The 23,009-nt window shown below is 41.1% G+C and overlaps 1 protein-coding gene across 4 annotated transcripts in view; it reads left to right on the forward strand.

Moving 5' to 3' along the window:
* TBC1D30 (TBC1 domain family member 30) overlaps positions 269 to 23,009 on the forward strand; it is a 92,268-nt gene continuing 69,527 nt past the window's right edge. For 2 of the 4 annotated variants that reach the window (XM_021091948.1, XM_021091950.1), the window contains exons 1-2: positions 272 to 791; positions 6,274 to 6,438. In XM_021091948.1, coding sequence (XP_020947607.1) covers positions 353 to 791; positions 6,274 to 6,438 — 604 coding nt within the window. In that variant the 5' untranslated portion in view covers positions 272 to 352. Of the gene's footprint in view, positions 792 to 6,273; positions 6,439 to 23,009 lie in introns of all 4 variants that reach the window. The other 2 variants (XM_021091949.1, XM_021091951.1) reach the window with 2 other exon arrangements.

Raw genomic sequence — 23,009 nt, forward strand, 5'->3', positions numbered from 1 at the left:
GTGAAGGTGGCAGCAGCCAGAGCGCCCTTCCCCCTCCGGGCTAAAGGCTTCATCCTCGTACGTTCTGGCCACATCCTGCTCCTTGACGCTTTTCAGAGAGCGCTCCCGGACGCCGGCGGGCCTCACCTGCTGCAGGTGTCTCTAGGTATCCGGCAGCGTGGCCCCTCCCCTCTTCCTGCAGGGAGCCGAGGGGCAGTGGCCCCAGTACCTGTAGGGGGAAGGTCGGACGCCTGGGGGATTCGGAGCCCGCGGACGCCGCGCCCGGTTCAGGGCAACCCCTGCGGGGCCGAGGCCGCGCCTCCTCCCGGAACTGGCCGGCGAGGAGGGAGCCGGGCTCTAGCGCCCGGGGGCCATGGAGGTCCTGCCCGCGGGCGGGGGGCAGACCTGGCGCCCGCAGCCCGAAGCGAGGTCGGAGGACGCGGAACACGAAGCGCCCCGAGTTCCAACCCTGCGAGGGGCGCCCCCGGCGGAGGGAGCGCCGGCGTCACGGGACTCCTGGGAGGGCGAGGAGGACCCAGAGCCCGGCGAGCCGCGGGGCAGCCGCACGGCGTCCCTGGTGAGCGGGCTGCTCACCGAGCTGTACAGCTGTACCGAGGAGGAGGAGGCGGCTGGCGGGGGCCGCGGGCCCGGGGGCCGCCAGCGGCGCCGAGACAGCCTCGACAGCTCCACCGAGGCCTCAGGCTCCGACGTGTTTCTGGGCGGCCGCGGTGGCCTGGGGGACTCCCGAGTGCTGCAGGAGCTGCAGGAGCGACCGAGCCAGCGGCACCAGATACAGTACCTGCGGCAGAAAGGTGAGGGCCCGGGGAGGGGATCCTTGGAGTTGCCCGGATCCACGCTCCCGCGCTCAGCTGTGCGCACCTGTGCGGATCAGCCCAGTGCCCACGTGTGAGGTTTGGGGCGTCTCCTTAGATCTGTCGCGGGTGCCCACAGAGTCACGGAATCATGACTAGACTTAGTTCTTATTGTCCCCCTATCCCCGGTGGAGTTGTCGGGGGGGCGGGGGGAGCATCAGTTGCTGCAGTGGTAGTCACAGATCTCCTGGCTCCCCCACGTCCTTCATCTTCAGGTGGAGGCCCGAGTGGAGAGAGTCCGGATTCTAATTGCAACAGAACAGCTGTTAGGACAGGTTTGGAGTTTCTGATTTGTCTCCCTGAAGTTACCCAGAGGGCGCCGGGAGAATAGAGGCGACTCTTGGGACCAGTTTAAAAACATTTTTTTTTTTTAAATCCTCCTTTTTTGGCCATACTACTTGAATAGTGTTTAACTAGTGAGGCAGAATAATTCAGTAATAGAGTTTCTAAGCAGAACGTGTGAATTCCTTTTCTCAGAATGCCGGTTTTCAAGATCACTAGGTAGATTTTTTTTTTTTTTTTCCTTCCTGGGGAAAGGATTAGTGGAGGGCCCTGGGGCATTGAGGTTATCACAGCGTTTAACTGTTGGTACTTTTAGTTGGGGAGGTTGATCTGAAAAAGGCCTTGGCGTTCTTGGGAAGAGGCTAATTTGGTGTTTCTTTTGTTATCACACTCTGATACTCTGTCCTAATTGAGACTACCTTTTTCTTTTTCTTAGCTGTTCATAATTCTTTGCCTTTCAGGCACGTAAACAGTTACTACAGTTGTCTTTTGGATATATTAGGACCTCAATTTACTAAATGAAATCAGGTGTGGAAAACAGATGCTAAGCCACCATATCATTTCTTGAATTAATGTCCTTGTGCTAAATTATCAGGAGGAGGAGCAAAGAGAATACTATAGAATGGTCTCCTCTTTCCTACTTGTAAAATCCCTGTATCTAGTTGGTGGTGGTGGGGAACTAAACAGAAAAGGCATAGATCTGTCTGCTTTTTGAAATCTATGTAAACAGCTTTCAGCTTCCTCTTTAGGCTTCCTTGTGCAGATTCTTTTTTTTTTTGTTTCCCAGCCGATTGTTACAAATGGTTTCCACCTTCCTCCCTCTGCCTGGGACTTTAGCTGGAGTTGTGCCATTTAATTTTAAGCAGTTATTTGGCTGTTCTCAGAGTGTCTGTTTATGCCAGGAATTCCGCAGGGCAAGAGTTCTTTCAGAATCCAACAAAAGCAATTTTGAAAAATTATGATTTGGTTTTCTGTTTTTTTTTTTTTTACCAGGTTATTCACTTTTTATTACTGAGAGAATTTTGTGGATTAGTAATTTCCTTTTGGAAGAGGAAATTTGGCAAGCTAAAGTTTAAGGAAGAGATTCCAGTACAGCTTCGGAAATAGATTTCAAATGAGTAACCACTTCACCAATCATTCTTAAGACCTATAAGAGTCTATTTTGCCCAGGTCGCAGTCTTACTTTGGTTAGCTACCTGCCAATCTCTTCTTTTCTTGGAGTCAACCCTATTATGCTGAACTCGATGGCATATTAGAATAGTCCTACGCACACCCTTTTATGGATAAACGTCATTAGAGTACTAAGAATAAAGTCCAATCAGGTGATGGAGACAGCTGTCATTTTACAACTTATCAGGTTATTTGATTTTTTTTTCAGGGTTGAAAAATATGCCTCCTAAAAAAAGAGCTCATATAATGTAGACAACCTGTGTATTAATTCTCTTCCTTCTGTTCAGGATTTTGCTGTAGCACCTATTTAGATATTTAGCATGTGTGGGTCCTTTACAGGAGGCACCAAAATGGTTTCTCAGGAAATCTGGTGCTCTTCTCAGTGTTTTCACTAAGGGCATGAACTTTGGTCAGAAGGCTTGAGTTAATAATATCCTGCCACTGTTCCTTGCTAGTTGTGTGACCTTGGGCAAGCTCTTAACCTCTCTCTGTCTCATTTTCCTCGCCTGTAAATTGGGATAATAATGCCATGACATGATAAGTCACACAGAGAAAGACAGACATTGTTATGATATTACTTATATGTGGAATCTAAAAAATAATACAAATGAATTTATTTACAAAACAGAAACAGACTTGTAGACATAGAAAACAAACCTAAGGTTACCAAAGGGGAAAGGGGGGGAGGGATAAATTAGGAGTATGGGATTAATGGATATATATGACTATATATAAAACATTTAAATGATAAGGATTTACCCTATAGCACAGGGAGCTATATTCAATATCTTGTAATAACCTATAATGGACAAAAATCTGAAAAGAAACATAACTGAATCACTTTGCCATACATCTGAAACTAAAACAATATTGCAGATCACCTATATTTCAATTAAAAAACTACAACTTTAGAGGGCTGCGGGGAGAATTAGGTAAGTTAATGTGTGTGAAGTACTCAACAAATGTTACATATCATGTACACTGGAAATCCTTAAAGAGGAAATTGGTCCAGTTTATCAGTAGATGATCTCATTTTTCCTTGTTTATTTAACATTGTGTTAGGGGCTATGGCTGATTCTTCTATGTCTGTGGGGACATACAAAGATAAAGGAGACCTTATTTCTGTCTTCAGGATGCTTATGTACCAGCAGATGTTGCTACAGAAGACATTTTCCAATTCAGCTCTGAAGATTTTTCCTATATCGAACAGTACATATCATTCAGAAAATCATAGAGCTGTAGGTACTTTAATAGTCACTGAAAATGACTTTTGTGGAAGGAAAGTATAATTTAAATGCAAGATGATGATATTCCTACTGCTTTGGTTTCTAGAAGGAAACATTTTAAACATTGAAATTTGGTCCATTGGAAGGAATCCATGGTTGAAGAATCTCCAGTCTTTTTTTTTTTTTTTTTTTTTTTTTTTTTTTTGTCTTTTTAGGGCCACACCTGAGGCATATGGAGGTTCCCAGGCTAGGAGTCCAATCAGAGCTGTAGCCATTGACCTACTTCATAGCAAGGTAGATCCAAGCCACGTCTGTGACCTACACCACAGCTCATGGCAATGCCAGTTCCTTAACCCACTGAGTGAGGCCAGGGATCAAACCTGCGTTCTCATGGATGCTGGTCAGGTTCGCTAACCACTGAGCCACAACTCCTTTGGTCTCTTCTTGTAGCTTGATTCCATATTTATTCATCCTCAGAACCCAGAAATGTTCAGTTAATCTAAGTGTGTCTTACTTCCCATTATATCTCACCACATCTGAACTCAAGGTGAGAGAGGTAACTAGTCTTTATTTTCTTCTCCATAGAAATTCCTTAATCTTACTTTAGTGCTTTTTTATTTTTATGGTTTTTGTCCACACCCAAGGCATGTGGAAGTTCCTAGGCTAGGGATCAGACTTGCACCACAGCAGAGACCTGAGCTGATGCAGTGACAACACCAGATCCTTAACCTGCTGTGCCACAAGGCAACTCCTTAGTGCTCTCTCTCTCTCTCTTTTTTTTTTTTGGTCTTTTTGCCTTTTCTAGGGCCGTTCCCGCGGCATATGGAGGTTCTGAGGCTAGGAGTCTAATCGGAGCTGAAGCCACTGGCCTACGCCAGAGCCATCGCAACAAGGGATTCAAGCTGCATCTGCAACTACACCACAGCTCGTAGCAACATCGGATCCTTAACCCACTGAGCAAGGCCAGGGATCGAACTTGCAACCTCATGCTTTCTAGTCAGATTTGTTAACCACTGTGCCACGACGGGAACTCCCTTAGGACTCTTTAATGTTTTTAAAGACTATTTACATTTATGTCTCAGAATAATCTTGTATAATTTGAAATTTGGAGCACTGCCTTGCCTAAGCTCATGCAGATAGTTGATTGATCTAAAGGCAGTTTTTTTTTTTTTTTTTTTTTTTTTTGTCTTTTTCTAGGGCTGCACCCGTGGCATATGGAGGTTCCCAGGCTAGGGGTCCAATCGGAGCTACAGCTGCCAGCCTACACCAGAGCCACGGCAACACAGGATCCAAGCCGTGTCTGTGACCTACACCACAGCTCACAGCAACGCCAGATCCTTAACCCACTGAGCGCGGCCAGGGGTCGAACCTGCAACCTCGTGGTTCCTAGTCGGATTCGTTAACCACTGTGCCACGATGGGAACTCCTAAAGGCAATTCTTTTTAAAGTCAAGGTCAAATGTATTTTCCATAATGAGGTTAATCAAGTATGACAACTATTAAAGCACCCCCCTCCCCTTCTACAGACACCCAAAGTTCACTTCCTTTGACCTCTGGAGTATTTTTCTTACTTTTGAACATTGCTTTTTATTCTTTTCTGATCCTCTCTAGTTTCTCCAAATCCTTTTCAAAGTGAGTAGATTCCCCCCCACCCCCCCCACCCCCCGACCATCAACAGAACCTCTAATGAGGGCCTAGCAAATGCCACACTGAGTGCAAGGCTTTGCTTGCCTGGCAGTTCACACTATGGTGACAAATGATATCAAGTGTGACAAATAAAGCTCCCAAACCATAATTATTATTCATATAAATGTTGTGGTCACTTCTGATTCCCAAGTCTTTTTTCACTTGTAGAAAAACTCCTGTTGAGGATATTAGTTTTAAGGATGTGCATTATCTGCTATTTATCTGTTCAAATTTACGGTATTTGAAGATGAAATATTGTACCCAAGAGTTGAGCTATTGGAAGATTGTATGTTTAAAACAAAACCATTATCACTACACATATCTACATTAGAAAATGTAATATTATTTACTCTTAACTGATCATTTGCAAACTTTTTTTTTTTTTTTTTGTCTTTTTTTTGTTGTTGTTGTTGTTGTTGTTGTTGTTGCTATTTCTTGGGCCGCTCCCACGGCATATGGAGGTTCCCAGGCTAGGGGTTGAATCGGAGCTGTAGCCACCGGCCTATGCCAGGGCCACAGCAACGGGGGATCCGAGCCGCGTCTGCAACCTACACCACAGCTCACGGCAACGCCGGATCGTTAACCCACTGAGCAAGTGCAGGGACCGAACCCGCAACCTCATGGTTCCTAGTCGGATTCGTTAACCACTGCACCACGACGGGAACTCCGCAAACTTTTTTTTATCAGCTATTAGGTTTATCATTAACAGACTAAAAAAAAGATTCTTTAATAATACAAAATGTACATGTCAATTTTAAGGCAAGGAAACAAATTCGTAATCAGAACTGAATATAGTAAAAGTGAGAGTCTTTGCTTACGTGTTACAGGTAGCCTCAAGAAGAAAATTGACCTTACAGTATTTATTTCATGGGCAGGAAATGGATGAGCGACTTACGTCATCAGAATCTCTTAGCTGAATAAGTGCATACAATCCTGGGTGCGAATCCAGGATTGGTTTATGTGGATGTTTCAGATGTTCATCTTATGATGGATATCACATTGGAATTTTGTCCCTCTCAGAGTATTTCCTGTTCAATTTTTCTTTTTCTTTACTGCTAGACATAAATGAACTGAAGACGCTCCTTCAAGAGCTCAAGTACAGGATTGGCATCCAATCAGCCAGGTTACTTCGGCAGCTGAAGCAGAAAGACAGGCTTGTGCATAAAGTGCAGAAGAACTGTGATATTGTGACGGCGTGCCTGCAGGCTGTGTCTCAGAAGAGAAGTAAGTGCCGGAGTGGGGTTAGCCCTGTTGCCGTGTGGGACCAGAGTGTGAGTGAAGCCGGGTCAGTAGTCAGTGTGTTTTTGAATATATGTAATGAGAAGTTTTAAATGGAAGCCTGGACCCTCGGAACTAAGAATGATGAACAATTCAGACAGCTTCCTGTCTTTTTCAGTGAAAATATATATCCCATGTCTGATGTTACAGATGTAGCTTTGTTATTCTAGATAGGAGGTAGCACTTCACTTGGACAGTGATTCTTTTTGCCAGATGCTAAATAATAATTTAAGTCTTTATTTTAAAAAGCAGCAACAGAGTTCCAGTCATGGCTCAGTGGTTAATGAACCCGACTAGCATCCATGAGGATGCGGGTTTGATCCCTGGCCTCTCTTAGGGGGTTAAGGATCTGGTGTTGCCGTGAGCTGTGGTGTAGGTCGCAGATGCGGCTCAGATCCAGTGCTGCTGTGGCTGTGGTGTAGGCTGGTGGCTGCAGCTCTAATTGGACCCCTAGCCTGGGAACCTCCATATGCTGTGGGTGCGGCCCTAAAAAGACAAAAATACTAAAAAATGAAAATAAAAACAGCAGCAAAAAGACATAACCTCAAAGGCATGTCTCTGCTGTCTTATGCTATGTGTTGCTCTAATAAGTAAACGAAGCAGTTGACTTAAAAAGAGGAGACTCTTGTACAGGATCTTACAGCTTGCTCTGAAATCTGAAAAGGACAAAATATTTTAACAAGTTAAACCTGTCTCATGGGTAATCCATTCATAACTAAGAGATACATGGTTTGTTAATTGAGTTAAAAACAAATTGTTAAACTACCGGTCTGTGTTAGATCCTAGATATAAAAGGTTGTGAATTGATTTTTAAAATTTTCCATGAAGTAGTTTTATGTTTTATTCTGCTAATATTTCCCTGTTTTTGTTTTGTATTTTTTATTAACATGCAGCACGGCAGAACAATATGTTCAGGTATGGTAAATAGAGGCACAGTGATGTGTTTTGATAGATTGCCCATGGCAGCTTTTTAGGTGCATGTGAAAGTTGCCTTTTCTTGTTTCTTTACCCTGTCACATTTTATCTGTAAAGCGACACCTCCTAGAATTTTTTTTTTAAATTCCAAATTAAGATGTGTCTGTTTTCATAAAATAATTCTCAGGGCTTGATTAGTTTCAGATAGTCAAAGGAATGGCTTAAATTTCCACTCTTATGTTTGTTATTAAAAGAAAATACAGTTTTCTTTCTCTCCTTCTATTATATCACTGTTATCCCCAAATTATTGCTCATGCTGTTTACCAAAGAAGATTTCAACCTAATGTGTATAAAACAGAATAGTGCTTTATTGGCCTAGTGGTATAATAGTCCATGCACGAAGCAGGAATTTAATTGAGTAGACTGGTTTTGAATAGGGTTTCCTCCAGAGCAGGCACTTGTTTGAAATAGCTGGAGAAAGAAAGCATAGATATACAGATATAAATGTGCATATATAGATATACATGGTAGTATATAGCATTTAGTACACATATAAGTGTTTATCTATTTATGTATCTACAAAAAGTCATCATGTGTTAAAAGTATTTGTTATTTAGAGTTCCCATGATGGTGCAGTGAATCCAACTAGAAAGCATGAGGTTGGATCCCTGGCCTCGCTCAGTGGGTTAAGGAGCTGGTGTTGCCATGAGCTGTGATGTGGGTCTCAGATGAGGCTCAGCCTGCGTTGCTGTGGCATAGGCTGGCAGCTGTAGCTCCGATTTGACCCCTAGCCTGGGAACCTCCATATGCCCTGGCTGCAGCCCTTTAAAAAAAAAAAAAAAAAAAGGCATTATTCCATGAATTCTGGTTGATTCACAAGTGTCCGATAAAAATGTTATCTTCCCCTTTTATTTTAAGATGTTTTGATTTTTCTCTTTTAAACTCTGTTCTTATCTTTTCAATATGATTGTACCAGAAATTGAAAGCACAAAATTGGTAAATTCATGGATTTGGATTGTAGGAAAGTATATGGTGGGCGGTGGGGTGGGGTCAGGGATGTGATGGAGCCAGTGTCAGCGGACAGGAATGTCAGGCTAGCACAGGCTGGTAATTATCAGGGACTAATGATCATTTAGAATTTGACTTTACTTGCCTGATGAAAGGACCAGCACTTAGGTCTTTTTAGGAAAATTATCCTCATGTCCCTGATTTAACCTGTGAATTTGTGGATGCAGTATTCCTATGTATTTTAGATTTTGTCTCCTTAAAGCCAGAGTTTTTCATTTCAAAGAATTTGGGGTTAATGGCTTCTTTCCTTAGAGTTTAATTCTCACCTTGCTAATAATAAGATTCTATTAAATGGGAGTTCCCGTCGTGGCACAGTGGTTAACGAATCCGACTAGGAACCATGAGGTTGCGGGTTCGGTCCCTGCCCTTGCTCAGTGGGTTAACGATCTGGCGTTGCCGTGAGCTGTGGTGTAGGTTGCAGACACGGCTCGGATCCCGCGTTGCTGTGGCTCTGGCGTAGGCCGGTGGCTACAGCTCCGATTCAACCCCTAGCCTGGGAACCTCCATATGCCGTGGGAGCGGCCCAAGAAATAGCAACAACAACAACAGCAAAAAGACAAAAAAAAAAAAAAAAAAAAAAAGATTCTATTAAATGGAATAGAATTTTTGTTGTTGTTGAATTAAGAAATAACAGTGTATCAGAATTATCATTCTCATAATTTGATACTGTATTATGATGTAGACATTGTTCAATTTTTTTTTTCTTTTTTTTCCTGCTTTTTAGGGCTGCATGTGTGGTGTATGGAGGTTCCCAGGCTAAGGGTCAAATCAGAGCTGTAACTGCTGGCCTACACCACAGCCACAGCAATGCAGGATCCGAGCTGCGTCTGCAACCTCTGCCACAGCTCATGGCAATGCCAGATCCTTAACCCACTGAGGGTGGACAGGGATCAGACCCTCCTTATGGATACTGTTCAGATTTGTTACCACTGAGCCACAGTGGGAATTGCCCATTGTTTGAAATTTGACTAAACAGCTGTTTATCCATTTGAGAACTCCAGAGGTCAGATGTTTAGTGACTAAATGCATGATTCCAATAGGTGCACATGTGGCCTCTTTCCTCAAAGTCACCTATTAAAAAATATATTTAATAAGATTAATCACTAAACTTTCATTTTAGTAGTGATGGTCAGTAATGCATTCAGATACAACATACATGTTGAATCGTTTGTATTTAATATGCAGAAGTCCAGATAGCCCCTATTTTTCCCTCCATATGGATTCAGTGCTTATGGTTTTTTCCATAATATGGGACTTGTTCCCTTCTATATATGCTATAGAAGAAAATGATTTTAATCTTTTATTAAAATGGGTTATTTCCTGTTTATATACCTAAGGGGACATATTAATTTTGAAATAAGAATCACAAGTGTAGATTATGAACCAAAATGAGTAAGTCATTTTTATTTCTAACACAGAGATGTAACTGCTTAGACTTCATGATGATTTTCCATACCAAACCTTGTGGCAGAATCCCTTTATTTTTCAAACTGGGGTGGGAGCATATTTGCCTTATAAAACAGCAGATTTCCCTTGTATATTTTACCATTCCTTTAAGGATAACCATAGTATAATCACTTTAATATTAATAATAAAATTACTAATAAGAGGAATGATAGCAACAGTTAGTGTTCACTAAGTACATGCTTTATGCCAAACTGGTTTTGGTTTTATCTCTTATAGCAATTCCAAAAATATATGTATCTTTAGGCACATTTTATTGGGAAACTGTGATTCAGGAAGTGTAAGTAATTTGCCTAAGGTTACATAGCTCATAAGTGATTGAGATGGAATTTGAAGGTAGACATCTCCAAAGTTCACTCTTTGACAACAGAGGGTTCTACATTTTCTTAGCAATTAGATTGATACTTCTATAATACTGGAATGTGGTTGGAGCAATAAGAAATTTGTAACATGCAAAGGAGTTTTAGATTTATTAAAATATGCTGCTTTAGCATAGCTTGCATGTGAAATAAATACTTTATCTTTTCTTGCCTGGATGGATTATGGAACAAATGTGGTGTGGTGTGCAGGAAGACCCACCCAAAGGCTTCAAGACAATGGGTAGAATAAGATGAATACAGATTTTTAAGTAGTCTGCTGATCCTATGGTTTAACTATTTTTCAAGCAGAAGGGAGGTCATCTTAATGATCAGAATTGCCTAGTTCTACAGTTTTCGGCACTTTGTATTAAATGTTTCAGTTATGCTGGTTGAGTTTGTGAAATAGTGTTATAAATCAAGTGATAAAATCTAGTGGTGATTGGAAAATGTAAAAAGAAGAGATCATGAAAAAAATGCGAATGTAAATGAAGTATTGTTTTTATTTTAGCCTGGACTATAGGAATAGGAATTTTAGGTAGCTTACAGCCTCCTTTTATTCATGTGTCTAACCCTGGCATCTTGGTGTGATTAAATCTTGCCCTTGAAATTAATTGATTGGTAGAGATTGATACTTTTGAGTTGATACTTTGTAGCGAGTGGTTTTGCTCTTCTTTTTCTATGCCTGTCTTCTCTACAATAGCACCTTGTCCTCTATACAAGCAGAAGGAATTTATGTGACCTTGAGTTTGGTGGCACTGACATTCGACATTTTCCACTAAGGAACAGGTCTGTGTTTTTTAAAAAATTGTATAAGTAATGGGAGTTCCCGTTGTGGCTCAGCAGTAACAAACCTGACTAGGATCCATGAGGACATGGGTTTAGTCCCTGGCCTCACTCAGTGGGTTAAGGATCTGGTGTTGCTGAGAGCTGTGGTGTAGGTTGCAGATGTGGCTTGGATCTGGTTGCTGTGGTGCAGGCTGGCAGCTGCAGCTCCAATTCAACTCATAGCCTGTGAACTTGCGTATGTTGTGGGTGTGGACCTCAAAAGACAAAAATAAACAAACAAAAGTAATGCATCCAACCAGCAATTCTATCCTAGATAGTTATCCAAGAGAGCTGAAGATGTCTATCCCTACAAAAATTGGTACATTAATTTTCATAGCAGCATTTTTTATAATAGCCAAAAATTGGAAACAACTCAATTGTCTTTCAATGGATGAATGGATAAACAAAAGAGATATATCCATATGAAGGTATATTGTTTAACCATAGACAGGAATGAAGTTACTAACTCATGTTGCAATGTGGATGACCCTTGAAAACATTATGCTACAGGAAAGAAGCAGATACAGAAGCTTTCATACTTTATGATTCACTTCGAAATGTTCCGAGTAGACAAATCTATAGAAATAGAAAGTAGATTAGTGGTTGCCAGGAGTTGGGGGTAGGAAGAAGGGGAAGTAACTGCTAATGGCATGCATTTCGTTTTTTTTTTTCTTTTCTTTACCATTCTTTCATTGCTTTTTCTTGTCCTGTGTGCTGGCTCGGAACTCCAGTATAAAATTGAATAGAAGTAGTGATTAATGGGATGGAAATTTTTGTCTCATGTACAACCTCAGAGGGAAAGTTTTCTTTTCTTCATTTCACCATTAAGTACAATATTATTTATATATATATGCCCAACCTATATGTGTTCGTATATACATTGCTAGATTTGGTTTGCTTATATTTTCTTTATGATTTTTTATGATTGTCTTCATGAGTGAGATTAGCTTATGATTTTCTTTTCTTGTAATGCTCTTGTCAAGTTTAGGGAGTCTCTAACTTCTTTTAGAAGTTAGGGTACCTCTTTTTCCATTCTTTGGAAGAGATTGTGTAAGACTGGAATTCTTTCATAAATATTTGGTGAAATTCACTGGTAAAATATTTGGCATTTCCTTTGTGATAATGTTTTAATTATGAATTCAACTTAAAAATTATGGGATTATTTGTATTTTTAATTTCTTCTTCTATCAGCTTTGGTAAATTACATACAGTTTCCCCATTTCACATATTTTTTCAGATTTATAGGTATAAAAATTTTAGTTAATATTTTTTGGGGTCCTTTAGTATTTCAAGATATTAAAACAATATTACTGGAGTTCCCTTTGTGGTGCAGTGGGTGAAGAACCTGACTAATATCCATGAGGATGTGGGTTCAGTCCCTGGCCTCCCTCAGTGGGTTAAGGATCCCACATTGCCAAGAGCTTCAGTGTAGGTGGCACATGTGACTTGGATCCCGTGTTACTGTGGCTGTGGCATAGGCCAGCAGCTGCAGCTCAGATTCCAACCCTAGCCTGGGAACTTCCATATGCTGTGGGTACAGCCCTAAAACAACAACAACAACAACAAAAACCACCAAAAAAACCCCACAAAAAACCCAAACAACAACAAAAAACCCTCACCAAAAACAAAACCCAAAACAAAAAAACATTATCACTGATTTAAATAGGAATTCACTTACTACTTAAAAATCTATTATTATAAAATTATTTATTATTATTGTTATTTTAAAATTATTCTATCATAAAGGAGAATATTCTAATACATGTATGTATATATAGGTCTTGTCTGTTCTTCTCTCTCTAGCTGCTTTAGATGTAAAGTTAGGTTGTTTATTTGAGCTTTTTCTTGTTTCCTTAGGTGGGCTTGTATTACTAAACTTTCCTCTTAGAATCTTTTGCTGCATCCCATAGGTTTTGGAGTGTTGTATCTTTGTTGTCATTTGCTTCTAGGTATTTTTAAATTTCCTCTTTGATTTCTTCAGTGATCCATTGGTTGTTTAGTAGCATGTTGTTTAGTCTCCATGTGTTGTGTTTTTTTGCAGTTTTTTTCTTGTTGTTGATTTCCGGTTGTATAGCGTTGTGGTCGGAAAAGATGCTTGATATGATTTCAATTTTCTTAAAGTTACCGAGGTTGGATGTGTAGCCCAGGATGTGATCAATCTTAGAGAATGTTCCATGTGCACTTGAGAGGAATGTGTATTCTGTTGCTTTTGGATGAAATGTCCTATAAATATCTATTAAGTCCATCTGGTTTAATGTGTTTCCTTATTGATTTTCTGTCTGGATGATCTGTCCATTGCTGTAAGTGGGGTGTTAAAGTCCCTGACTGTGATTGTGTTATTGTTGATTTGTCCTTTTAAAGTTGTTAGCAGTTGCCTTATATATTGTGGTGAACCTATGTTGGGTGTGTAGATATTTAAAATTGTTATATCTTCTTCTTGGATTGATCCTTTGATCCTTATGTAGTGGCCTTCCTTGTCCCTTAAAATATTCTTCATTTTAAAGTCTATTTTGTCTGATCTGAGTATTGCTACTCCATCTTTCTTTTGATTCCTGTTTGCATGGGATATTATCTTCCATCCTCTCACTTTCAGTTTGTATGTGTCTGTAGAAGTGAAGTGGGTCTCTTGAAGACAGCATATATTTGGGTCTTGTTTTTATATCTATTCAGCCAGTCTTTGTCTTTTGGTTGGGGTGTTTAGTCCATTAACATTTAAGGTAATTATTGATATGTGTGTTCTTATTGCCATTTTATTAATTGCTTTGAATTTGTTTTTGTTGCTCTTTTTTCTTCCCTTCTCTTGTTCTCTCTTCTGGTTTGATGACTATCTTTACTGTTGTATTTGAGTTGATTTTTCTTATTTGTTTGTGTATCAATTGTAGATTTTGGTTTGCATTTATTCTGAAGTTTTGATATGAGTCTGTATATATATATATATATGAGATTGTTTTTAGTTGTTGTTCTCTTAATTGCAAGTGCATCTCCTGTCCTGCATTTGTACCCTCCTCTCTTCATGATTTCTGATTTTGGTGGTAAATTGTGCATGGATGATTTCCTATCTTTACTGTGTATATACCTTTACTGGTGAGCCTTGTCATTTGTGGTATTTTTGTTTCCTGTTGTGGCCTCTTCTGCCTAGAGAAGTTCCTTTAGTATTTGCTATAAAGCTGGTTTAGTGTTGCTGACTTCTCTTAGCTTTTGCTTATTGGTGAAGCTTTTGATTTCTCCTTCAAATCTGAATGAGAGCCTTACTGGGTAAAGTAATATTGGTTGGAGGTTTTTTCCTTTTATCATGTTAAGTGTATCATGCTACTCCCTTCTGGCCTTTAGAGTTTCTGCTGAAAAATCTGCTGATAACTTTATTGGGGTTCCCTTGTATGTTAATTTGTTTCTTTTCTCTAGCTGCTTTCAAGATTTTCTCTTTGTCTTTAATTTTGGTCAGTTTGGTTAATATGTGTCTTGGGGTGTTCCTCCTTGGGTTTATTTTATATGGTACTCGTTGTGCTTCCTGGATTTGAGTGAGTGGTTCCTTTCCCGTGTTAGGGAAGTTTTCAGCTATTATCTCTTTGTATATTTTTTTCCTTTTCTCTTTTCCTGGAATGATATTGTTTGGCTTTTGAAACTTCTGGACTAGTTCTGTAATAGTCTTCTCTTATTTCCCATATCTGTTTGTTTGTTTTTACTTTATTTTCTCAGAGATTATCTCAACTTTATTTCCCAATCTTCTTATTGAGACTTCCCCTTTTTTGGTTGTTATTTGAATGTTTCATGTATGTATATGGTTGTCTTCTTTCATAGATGCAATATATTTCTTATTGCCTTAAGGATATTAATGATAGAGACTAAAATGGACAAACAGAAAGCAACAATTTGGAGGAAATAGGTGCTACAGGGAGGAATGAAACTTTTTTTTTTTTTTTCTTTTTAGGGCCACACTCAAGGCATGTGGAAGTTTCCAGGCTGGGGGTCAAATTGGAGCTGCAGCCGCTGGCTTACACCACAGCCACAGCAACGTCAGATCTGAGCTGTGTCTCTGACCTATGCTGCAGCTTGCAGCAATGCTGGATCCCTAATTCACTGAGCATGGCCAGGGATTGAACCTACATCCTCATGGATACTAGTTGGGTTCATCACCACTTAGCTGTGATGGGAACTTGCAGGAATGAAACCTTTAAAACTATTGTTATAGTTCAAGTCTTTCCTCAGATGTCTGGTAATCTTGGCTGTCTGCTCATAAGTGTGAGAATCTAAAGGAACGACCTGAACTCTGAGCTTCTGAGTAGAGTGTATGGATGTTGAGCTTTTCTGGGGTGTCATCTGGATGGGCCCTTCTTATGGAGGCCCCAGGTCAGTGTTCCCAGGTGTTTCTTGTGGGGATGGTGAGATTTCTCAGGGAAGGGTCCCCTTACTTCCTGTTGGATGGTGAAGATCTTTGGGGATCTGTGCGGGGTCTCTGCATTCAGCATTCAGTACACAAGGGGTCACTGAATCCCTCTGTTTCAGGTAAGGTACTCACCCTCAGCTGGTTGTCCAGCAACTCTCTGTTTTAACCCTCTTCAGAAACGAAACCTTCAGTCTTTGACAAGGAGGGGTGAGGAGTAATTGTCCAGCCTCATGAAGTAGAGGAGAGGATGTAGGGATCCAGCTGCTTCTCAAAAGCTTTTTCCAGAGTTCCCATCATAGTGCAGCAGAAACGAATCCACCTAGGAACCATGAGGTTGTAGGTTCGATCCCTGGCCTTGCTCAGTGGGTTAAAGATCTGGCATTGCTGTGAGCTGTGGTGTAGGTTGCAAACACGGCTCAGATCTGGCATGGCTGTGGCTGTGGTGTAGGCCTGCAGCTGTACTTCTGATTAGACCCCTAGCCTGGGAACCTCCATTTGCTGCAGGTATGGCCCTAAAAAGAGAAAAGACGGAAGAAAAAAAAAAAAAAAGCTTTTTCCCAGTTCTCCTATTAAGCCTCCGCAAGAGTTGGCTACCTGTCTCTGAGTCCTTTGTGGAATATGCGGTATAATAGAGGTTAGATTTCAGCTTTCCCGTGCCGTTTTGGGATCTGGCTTTCTAGAATCTGCTAATCAATTTCTACTGGTCTTTAGCTTTTTCAGCTTTGAATTCCACTGTCATCTCTGATGTTTTTTCTCTCCTGGTCTTTGTGGGTTATGATGAAAAAAAAATCTCTTTTTTATTGAAGTGTATTGGATTTAAAATGTTGTGTTAACAAAAACCATTTAACTGTATCTTTAGTGTGATTTTGGTGGCGACCAAAATTAGATGGAATTTTTTTCATTCTTCCTTCTTAACCTGAATGTGTGTATTCCCTTTTCATAAGCTCATTAGTTTTGATAGATGGAAAGAAATTAGCATTTTTTCAGCTTTATTGAGATATAATTGACATATAAACAAGTAAGCATTTAGATTAAGGTAGATTTGCCTTAACTTTGTGGGTTTTTTTTTTTTAATTCTTAGGCCTGCACCCATAGCACATGGAGGTTCCCAGGCTAAGGCTCTAATGGGAAGCACAGCTGCCGGCCTACACCACAGCAACACCAGATCCGAGCTGTGTCTGCAACCTACACCACAGCTCAGGGCAGCGCTGGATCCCTGATCCACTGAGCGAGACCAGAGATCGAACTGGCAGCCTCATGGTTCCTAGTCAGATTTGTTTCCACTGAGCCATGACAGGAGCTCCTGCCTTAACTATGGAACTTGGTTGCAGAATTGTGAATTTTGGCGTAAATTTATTAACACTGATGACAGATTTAGGTATGTTTTGATATATAATTAGCAGTTTGCTCTGCCCTAAAGTAACTTAGTAAGACCATGACTAGATGAAAGAAACTGCGTTATAATTGCTTACAGCGTATTTTAGCAACAGTTCCCTCTCATTTTCTTTGAACTTTCAGTGTCTTGCAGCTGCAATTTTTTTCCATTGTGTCATAATTTAATTATTCTTGTCCCATACTGCAAATTAGTGAAATATTTGAAAGTACTGTAATAGCTTTTGAACCACCAACTTATGCGATTCCTGTGGCTTTGGGAAAAAAACAAACTACTAGATGTTTCTTATAACCTCATTACAAAGAGAACTGGTTTTTAGAGAAAAAAAATCTGAATCTCCAAGTCATAATATTTTGGAGCTGGAGGAGAAAGTAAGCCTGATTTCTGTTTCCTTCCAGCCTTAAGGCTGAGCAAAGTAGGGCATGGCAAAGTTAAGAGCAGTATCAAATATAATCTACAAAAAACAAAAACCAAAACAATAAACCAGAATCCCTGTGCTGTACACCTAAATCTAACACAGTATTGTAAATCAACTATACTTAAGAATTTTTGCTGGAACTCATTCCTCTGTTTGGTGACTGCGGTGTGCCCTGGCAGTGGTGCCCTTGTAATCAGTTATGACAAAAGAAAACTATATATCCAGCCAGCAGGGGGAATCTTCTTCCTCTTTTAAGCTTTTCTGGGAACCCTGGTATTTTTGCCCCACGGCCAGAGATTGATGTCATGTTGCAGCCGTGGCTCGAGCCATGGCAGTGGCACTGCTGGATCCTTAACCTGCTGCACCACTAGGGAACTCCCCTAAGAACCTTGTTAAACTTCTCTTCTCCATCAGGGCTTGAATCCTGGTTTCGCCACTTACTGGAGGTGTAACCTCATGTAAGTTCTTTGCCATATCTCTGCTTCATTTTTCTCATCAGTAAAAAACAAAGGTGTGGAATGATGATAATACCCACTTCATAGGGTGGTTATCAGAATTGAGTTAAATTATATAAAATGCTTATGGAACAGTGTCTGGCCATAGTATTTACTATTATTGCTATTATTCCCACTTTGGGGAGGTTTAGAGGCTGCCTTTTCACCAGCCTTTGGATACTTGCCTTTTTAAGACAATTTTGAAGTCTCCTCACTTTTAAAAAAATTGATAGGATAGGATTATTTAAGGAGGAGATATTGGATAATCATAATTAGGGATTTTAGACTTTTTTTAGTTCTTTGGGAAAAGATAATTTACTCTTCTCCAATAACATGAACAGAAATTGCTCCTCTTTACGTGTTTCAGTTGAAAAGATGACATATAAATGTGTTTTGGGGAGTTCCCGTCATGGTGCAGCAGAAACAAATCCAATTAGGAACCATGAGGTTGCAGGTTCGATGCCTGGCCTCACTGGCATTGCTGTGTCTGTGGTGTAGGCCGGCAGCTACAGCTCCAATTAGACCCCTAGCCTGGGAACCTCCATGTGCCACAGGTGTGGCCCTTAAAAACAAAAGACAAAAGACAAAAAAAAAAAAAAGTGTTTTGGAGACACGTGTTATATCTGAAAGTAGGCAACTGCCTGTGCAATAGGGTTCAAGGTGAGAATCACCCAGATCCTCCCTGAATCATTTCAAAGAAGAACTAGGATTGGAAGAATGACAGAAATGTGCTCGGGGCCAAAGCAGGTGGAGTGGGGAAATATTCCAGACAGAGATAATGGTGCAGAGGCTGTGAGGATCGAGCACTTGGGATACTGCTAATAACCTAGTGTTTCTGGATATAAAATTGGAGCTAGAGGAAACCTCAGAATGAATCTAGTGTAACTGCCTGTTGAAATAGAACATTAATGTATGTGAACTGCCTTCTCAGCTAGACTGAGAGCTGTTTGAGGCTGTGGCTACTTAATAATAGCTATTTGATGTCCATTGACAGATGAGTAGATTAAGGAGATGGGGTACATACATACAGTGGAATACTACTCAGCCATAAAAAGAATGAAATAACACCATTTGCAGCAACATGGATGCGACTAGAGATATTAATACCAGTGAAGTAAGTCAGAAAGAGAAAGACAAATAGCATACTATATCACTCATACATGGAATCTGAAATATGGCACAAATGAGCCTATCTACAAAACGGAAACAGACTCACATACATGAAGAACAGATTTGTGGTTTCTAAGGTTGGGGGAATGGGATGGACTGGGAGTTTGGGGTTAGTAGAGGCAAACTATTGCATTTAGAATAGATAAACAATGAAGTCTTGTTGTATAGCACATGGAACTATATCCAATCACTGGTGATAGAACATCATGGAAGATAACATGGGAAAAAGAATGTATATATACATATAACTGGGTCACTTTTCTGTATAGCAAAAGTTGAAAGAACACTGTAAATCAACTATACTTTAATAAAAAGTTTAAAAAATAATATGAATAGACAACAGGGTCTTATGTTATAGCCCACAGATAACTGTATCCAATCTCCTGGGGTGAACCATAATGGAAAGTAATATAAAAAAAGGAATGGGGAGTTCCCTTCATGGCTCAGCAGTTAACGAACCCAACTGGGATCCATAAGGATTCGGGTTCGATCCCTGGTCTTGCTCAGTGGGTTAAGGATCCGGTGTTGCCGTGAGCTGTGGTGTAGGTCACAGACACAGCTCGGATCCTGCATTGCTATAGCTGTTGCGTAGGCTGGCAGGTGTAGCTCCGATTTCACCCCTAGCCTGGGAACCTCCATATGCTGCAGGTGTGGCCCTAAAAAGTAAAAAAAAAGAAGTGTATATGTGTATAACTAAGTCACTTTGCTATATGGCGGAAATTAGCATAACATTGTAAATCAACTACACTTTAATAAAAAATAAAGAAGAAATAGCTATTTGATAAGTTGATATTTATTATGTTAGTACCAGTAGTAACTGATACTGATAGTGCAGTCTTATCTCTATGTGAAGATGAAGTGAGTAGAGAAAAGTATATTCTCATTAGAAAGAAAATCTGAAAAATAGTTTGAAAATTTATGTATCAGGCAGCAGGAGAATATCTAAGACAGATAATTCAGCTGTGTTTTTATAGAATATCTCCTTAACTGCAATGCAGAAATTTACCTACTCAATTCTAAATATGCATATGCTCTATTTCCCTCTCCAAACCATAGGACTTCTTTTTTTCCTACCTGCTTCTTGGCATTGCCATCATGATTTCACTTTTGATGTCACTGAAGAATAATGTAATACTTTTTCTGTAGAGGGCATGAAGAAGTAAATGTTTGTAATGGACTCTGTATAGAAATGTATTTTGCTATCGTAAAGAGAATAATTTTTAATGAATGTACATCGTGGCCCATGCCTAGTCTTTTATTTATTTATTTATTTAACGGCACATGGAAGTCCCCAGGCCAGAGGCTGAATCCAAGCTACATTTATGATCTACAGCATAGCAGCGGCAGCATGGGATCCTTTAACCCACCTCCCTGGGCTGGGGGTGGAACCCATGCCTCTGCTGCCACCTGAGCCGCTGCAGTCAGATTCTTTTTTTTTTTTTTTTTTTGTCTTTTTAGAGCCGCATCTGAGGCATGTGGAGGTTCCCAGGCTAGGGGTCGAATTAGAGTTGTAGCTGCCGGCCTACACCACAGCCACAGCAATGCCAGATCCGAACTGTGTCTGTGACATACACCACACAGCTCGCGGCATCGTTGGATCCTTAACTCACTGAGCGAGGCCAGGGATTGAACCTGCGTCCTCATGGATATTAGTCAGATTTGTTTCTGCCAAGCCACGATGGGCATTCCGGCAGCTGGATTCTTAACTCACTGAGCTACAGCAGGAACTCCCATGCCTAGTCTTTAAGACAGAAGGCTCTCTTTGGTCGTATCCATCATTGCCTTCTCAACACCATTTGCAAATAGGCATATTCCAGGACATGGCCATTAAGGCAACATTCAAGTTTAGTCTGTGGCCTTTGATCTCTCCTGTAAGGTTTCTGCCATGTATGAAAGTTGCTGTAGGTGGGTGCCTTGGTTTTTGTGTGTGTGTGTCTACTTTCTCCAGCTCAAGGTAATCTCTTCACATCTTACTTCCACTACCCAGGATTGCCAGCAGAGGGCAGGGTTGCTCCTTTCCGTCATCTTGGACCTGCCTTCTGTTCTTACTGCCCAGTCTGTCTTCCCTGATAACCAGCAGTTTTCTGATTGGTCAGCTCACACAGTTTCTAGAATCAGTTCTGTAATATAATTAAAAACTAGTGGGAAAAAGGTGCAGAAATCATTTTTTTTGTTTGTCTTTTGTCTTGCATCTTTTTAGGGCCGCACCTGTGGCATATGGAGGTTCCCCGGCTAGGGGTCTAATCAGAGCTACAGCTGCCGGCCTACACCACAGCCACAGCAACATGGGATCCGAGCCGTGTCTGCGACCTACACCACAGCTCACGGCAACGCTGGACCGTTAACCCACTGAGCGTGGCCAGGGATCAAACCCACAACTTCATGGTTCCTAGTTGGATTTGTTTCCACTGGGCCATGATGGGAAATCCTACAAGTCATTTCTTGTTTTCTCCAATAGCATCTCGATCCTTTTGGGGGCAGATCTCTTTCAGCCTACGTGTGTGATCCTCTCTGGGCTGCTGCTGATTACCTTCTGAGGAATCCACAGAAGGTATAAACGACTCAACCCTTATCATGTGAGGTGTGTGGTCTTCAGGTGTTCGATGATCATTTTTTTTTCTTTTTGCATTTTAGGGCTGAACTTGAGGCATATGGGTGTTCCCATGCTGTGGGTCGAAGGTTGAATCAGAGCTGTTGCTGCCAGCCTACACTACAGCCACAGCAACGCTGGATCCTTAACCCACTGAACTAAGCCAAGGGTCGAACCCTCATCCTCATGGGTATTAGTTAGGTTCATTTCTGCTGAACCGCGATGGGAACTCCCTGGATGATGATTCTTAATAGGCAGTTAAGGAGGCTTCTCAAGTTTGATTTCCACATCGGGGTCCCCAGTGTTGCAGAACTCCTACAGAAAGATGGACTTACATGCAGCTTAAGTCTGTGTGCATCCATATTGGTAGTTTTTTTGTTGTTGTTATTCTTGGAAAGATGTGGTAATAATAATTCTTCTTTTTAGAGGAGGAACAAAATTTGCAAACAGTATTGGGTTATGAGTTCAGGAGTCCTGGATTCTGTTTTTGTTGTTGCTGGATTTTCTGCACATCATCCTGTTGCCTTTAGTTTACATGTCTGAAAAAACAGTATTCTTCCTTGGGACTTGTGGGTGACTCTTCTTCAGGGTATCTTATTGAGGAAAACGCATATTCTCTCTCACAATTTTAGCCATTGTATTTGAGAGTGGGGAGGATTCACCCCATATTGGAAAACACAACACATTTCCTGGGGAAATGACCATTTCTCTCTCTGACCCGTCCCTCTCTCTCATCATCTCAGCCTGAGCATTAAAAAAAAAAAATTAGTTGAGGAGTTCCCGTCGTGACTAGGAACCATGATGTTGTGGGTTCGATCCCCGGCCTTGATCAGTGGGTTAAGGATCCGGTGTTGCCATGAGCTGTGGTGTAGGTCACAGATGAAGCTCAGATCCCGTGTTGGTGTGGCTGTGGTGTAGGCCGGCAGCTGTAGCTCTGGTTAGACCCCTAGCCTGGGAACCTCCATATGCCATGGGTGCAGCCCTGAAAAAAAAATTTAGTTGAGAGTTCCCTGGTGGGCTAGTGATTAAAGACTTGGCATTGTCACTGCTGTGGCCTGGGTTCCTGCTGTGGCTCAGGTTTGATTCCTGAACCAAGAACTTCTGCATGATGCAGGTGCAGCCAAAAGAAACTAATTGCAATCACTTTATTCCTTTATATGAGTGAAAGTTGAACAATGAGTAGAAGGGCTCTGCTCTAGTCATTGCTAATAATCAACCCCTCCTGTAAGGAGATCAGTGGAACGTGAAATTCCCCTCTCCCCACCCCTGTGTGGACCAGTTACCTTCAGGATCCAGCGGTATCCACGTCCTCTCCGGTGATCGCTGGGACCAGGCTCCCTTAAACTTTTCCATTAAGTTTACAGTCCTTGCACTTGAATTTCCATCTGTGTTTTACTTGAAACCAAATCCAGGTGTGTGTCAGTGCTGTGAATATAG

The sequence above is a fragment of the Sus scrofa genome, chromosome 5 (assembly GCF_000003025.6).
Source record: "Sus scrofa isolate TJ Tabasco breed Duroc chromosome 5, Sscrofa11.1, whole genome shotgun sequence".
Taxonomy (NCBI): Eukaryota; Metazoa; Chordata; class Mammalia; order Artiodactyla; family Suidae; genus Sus; species Sus scrofa.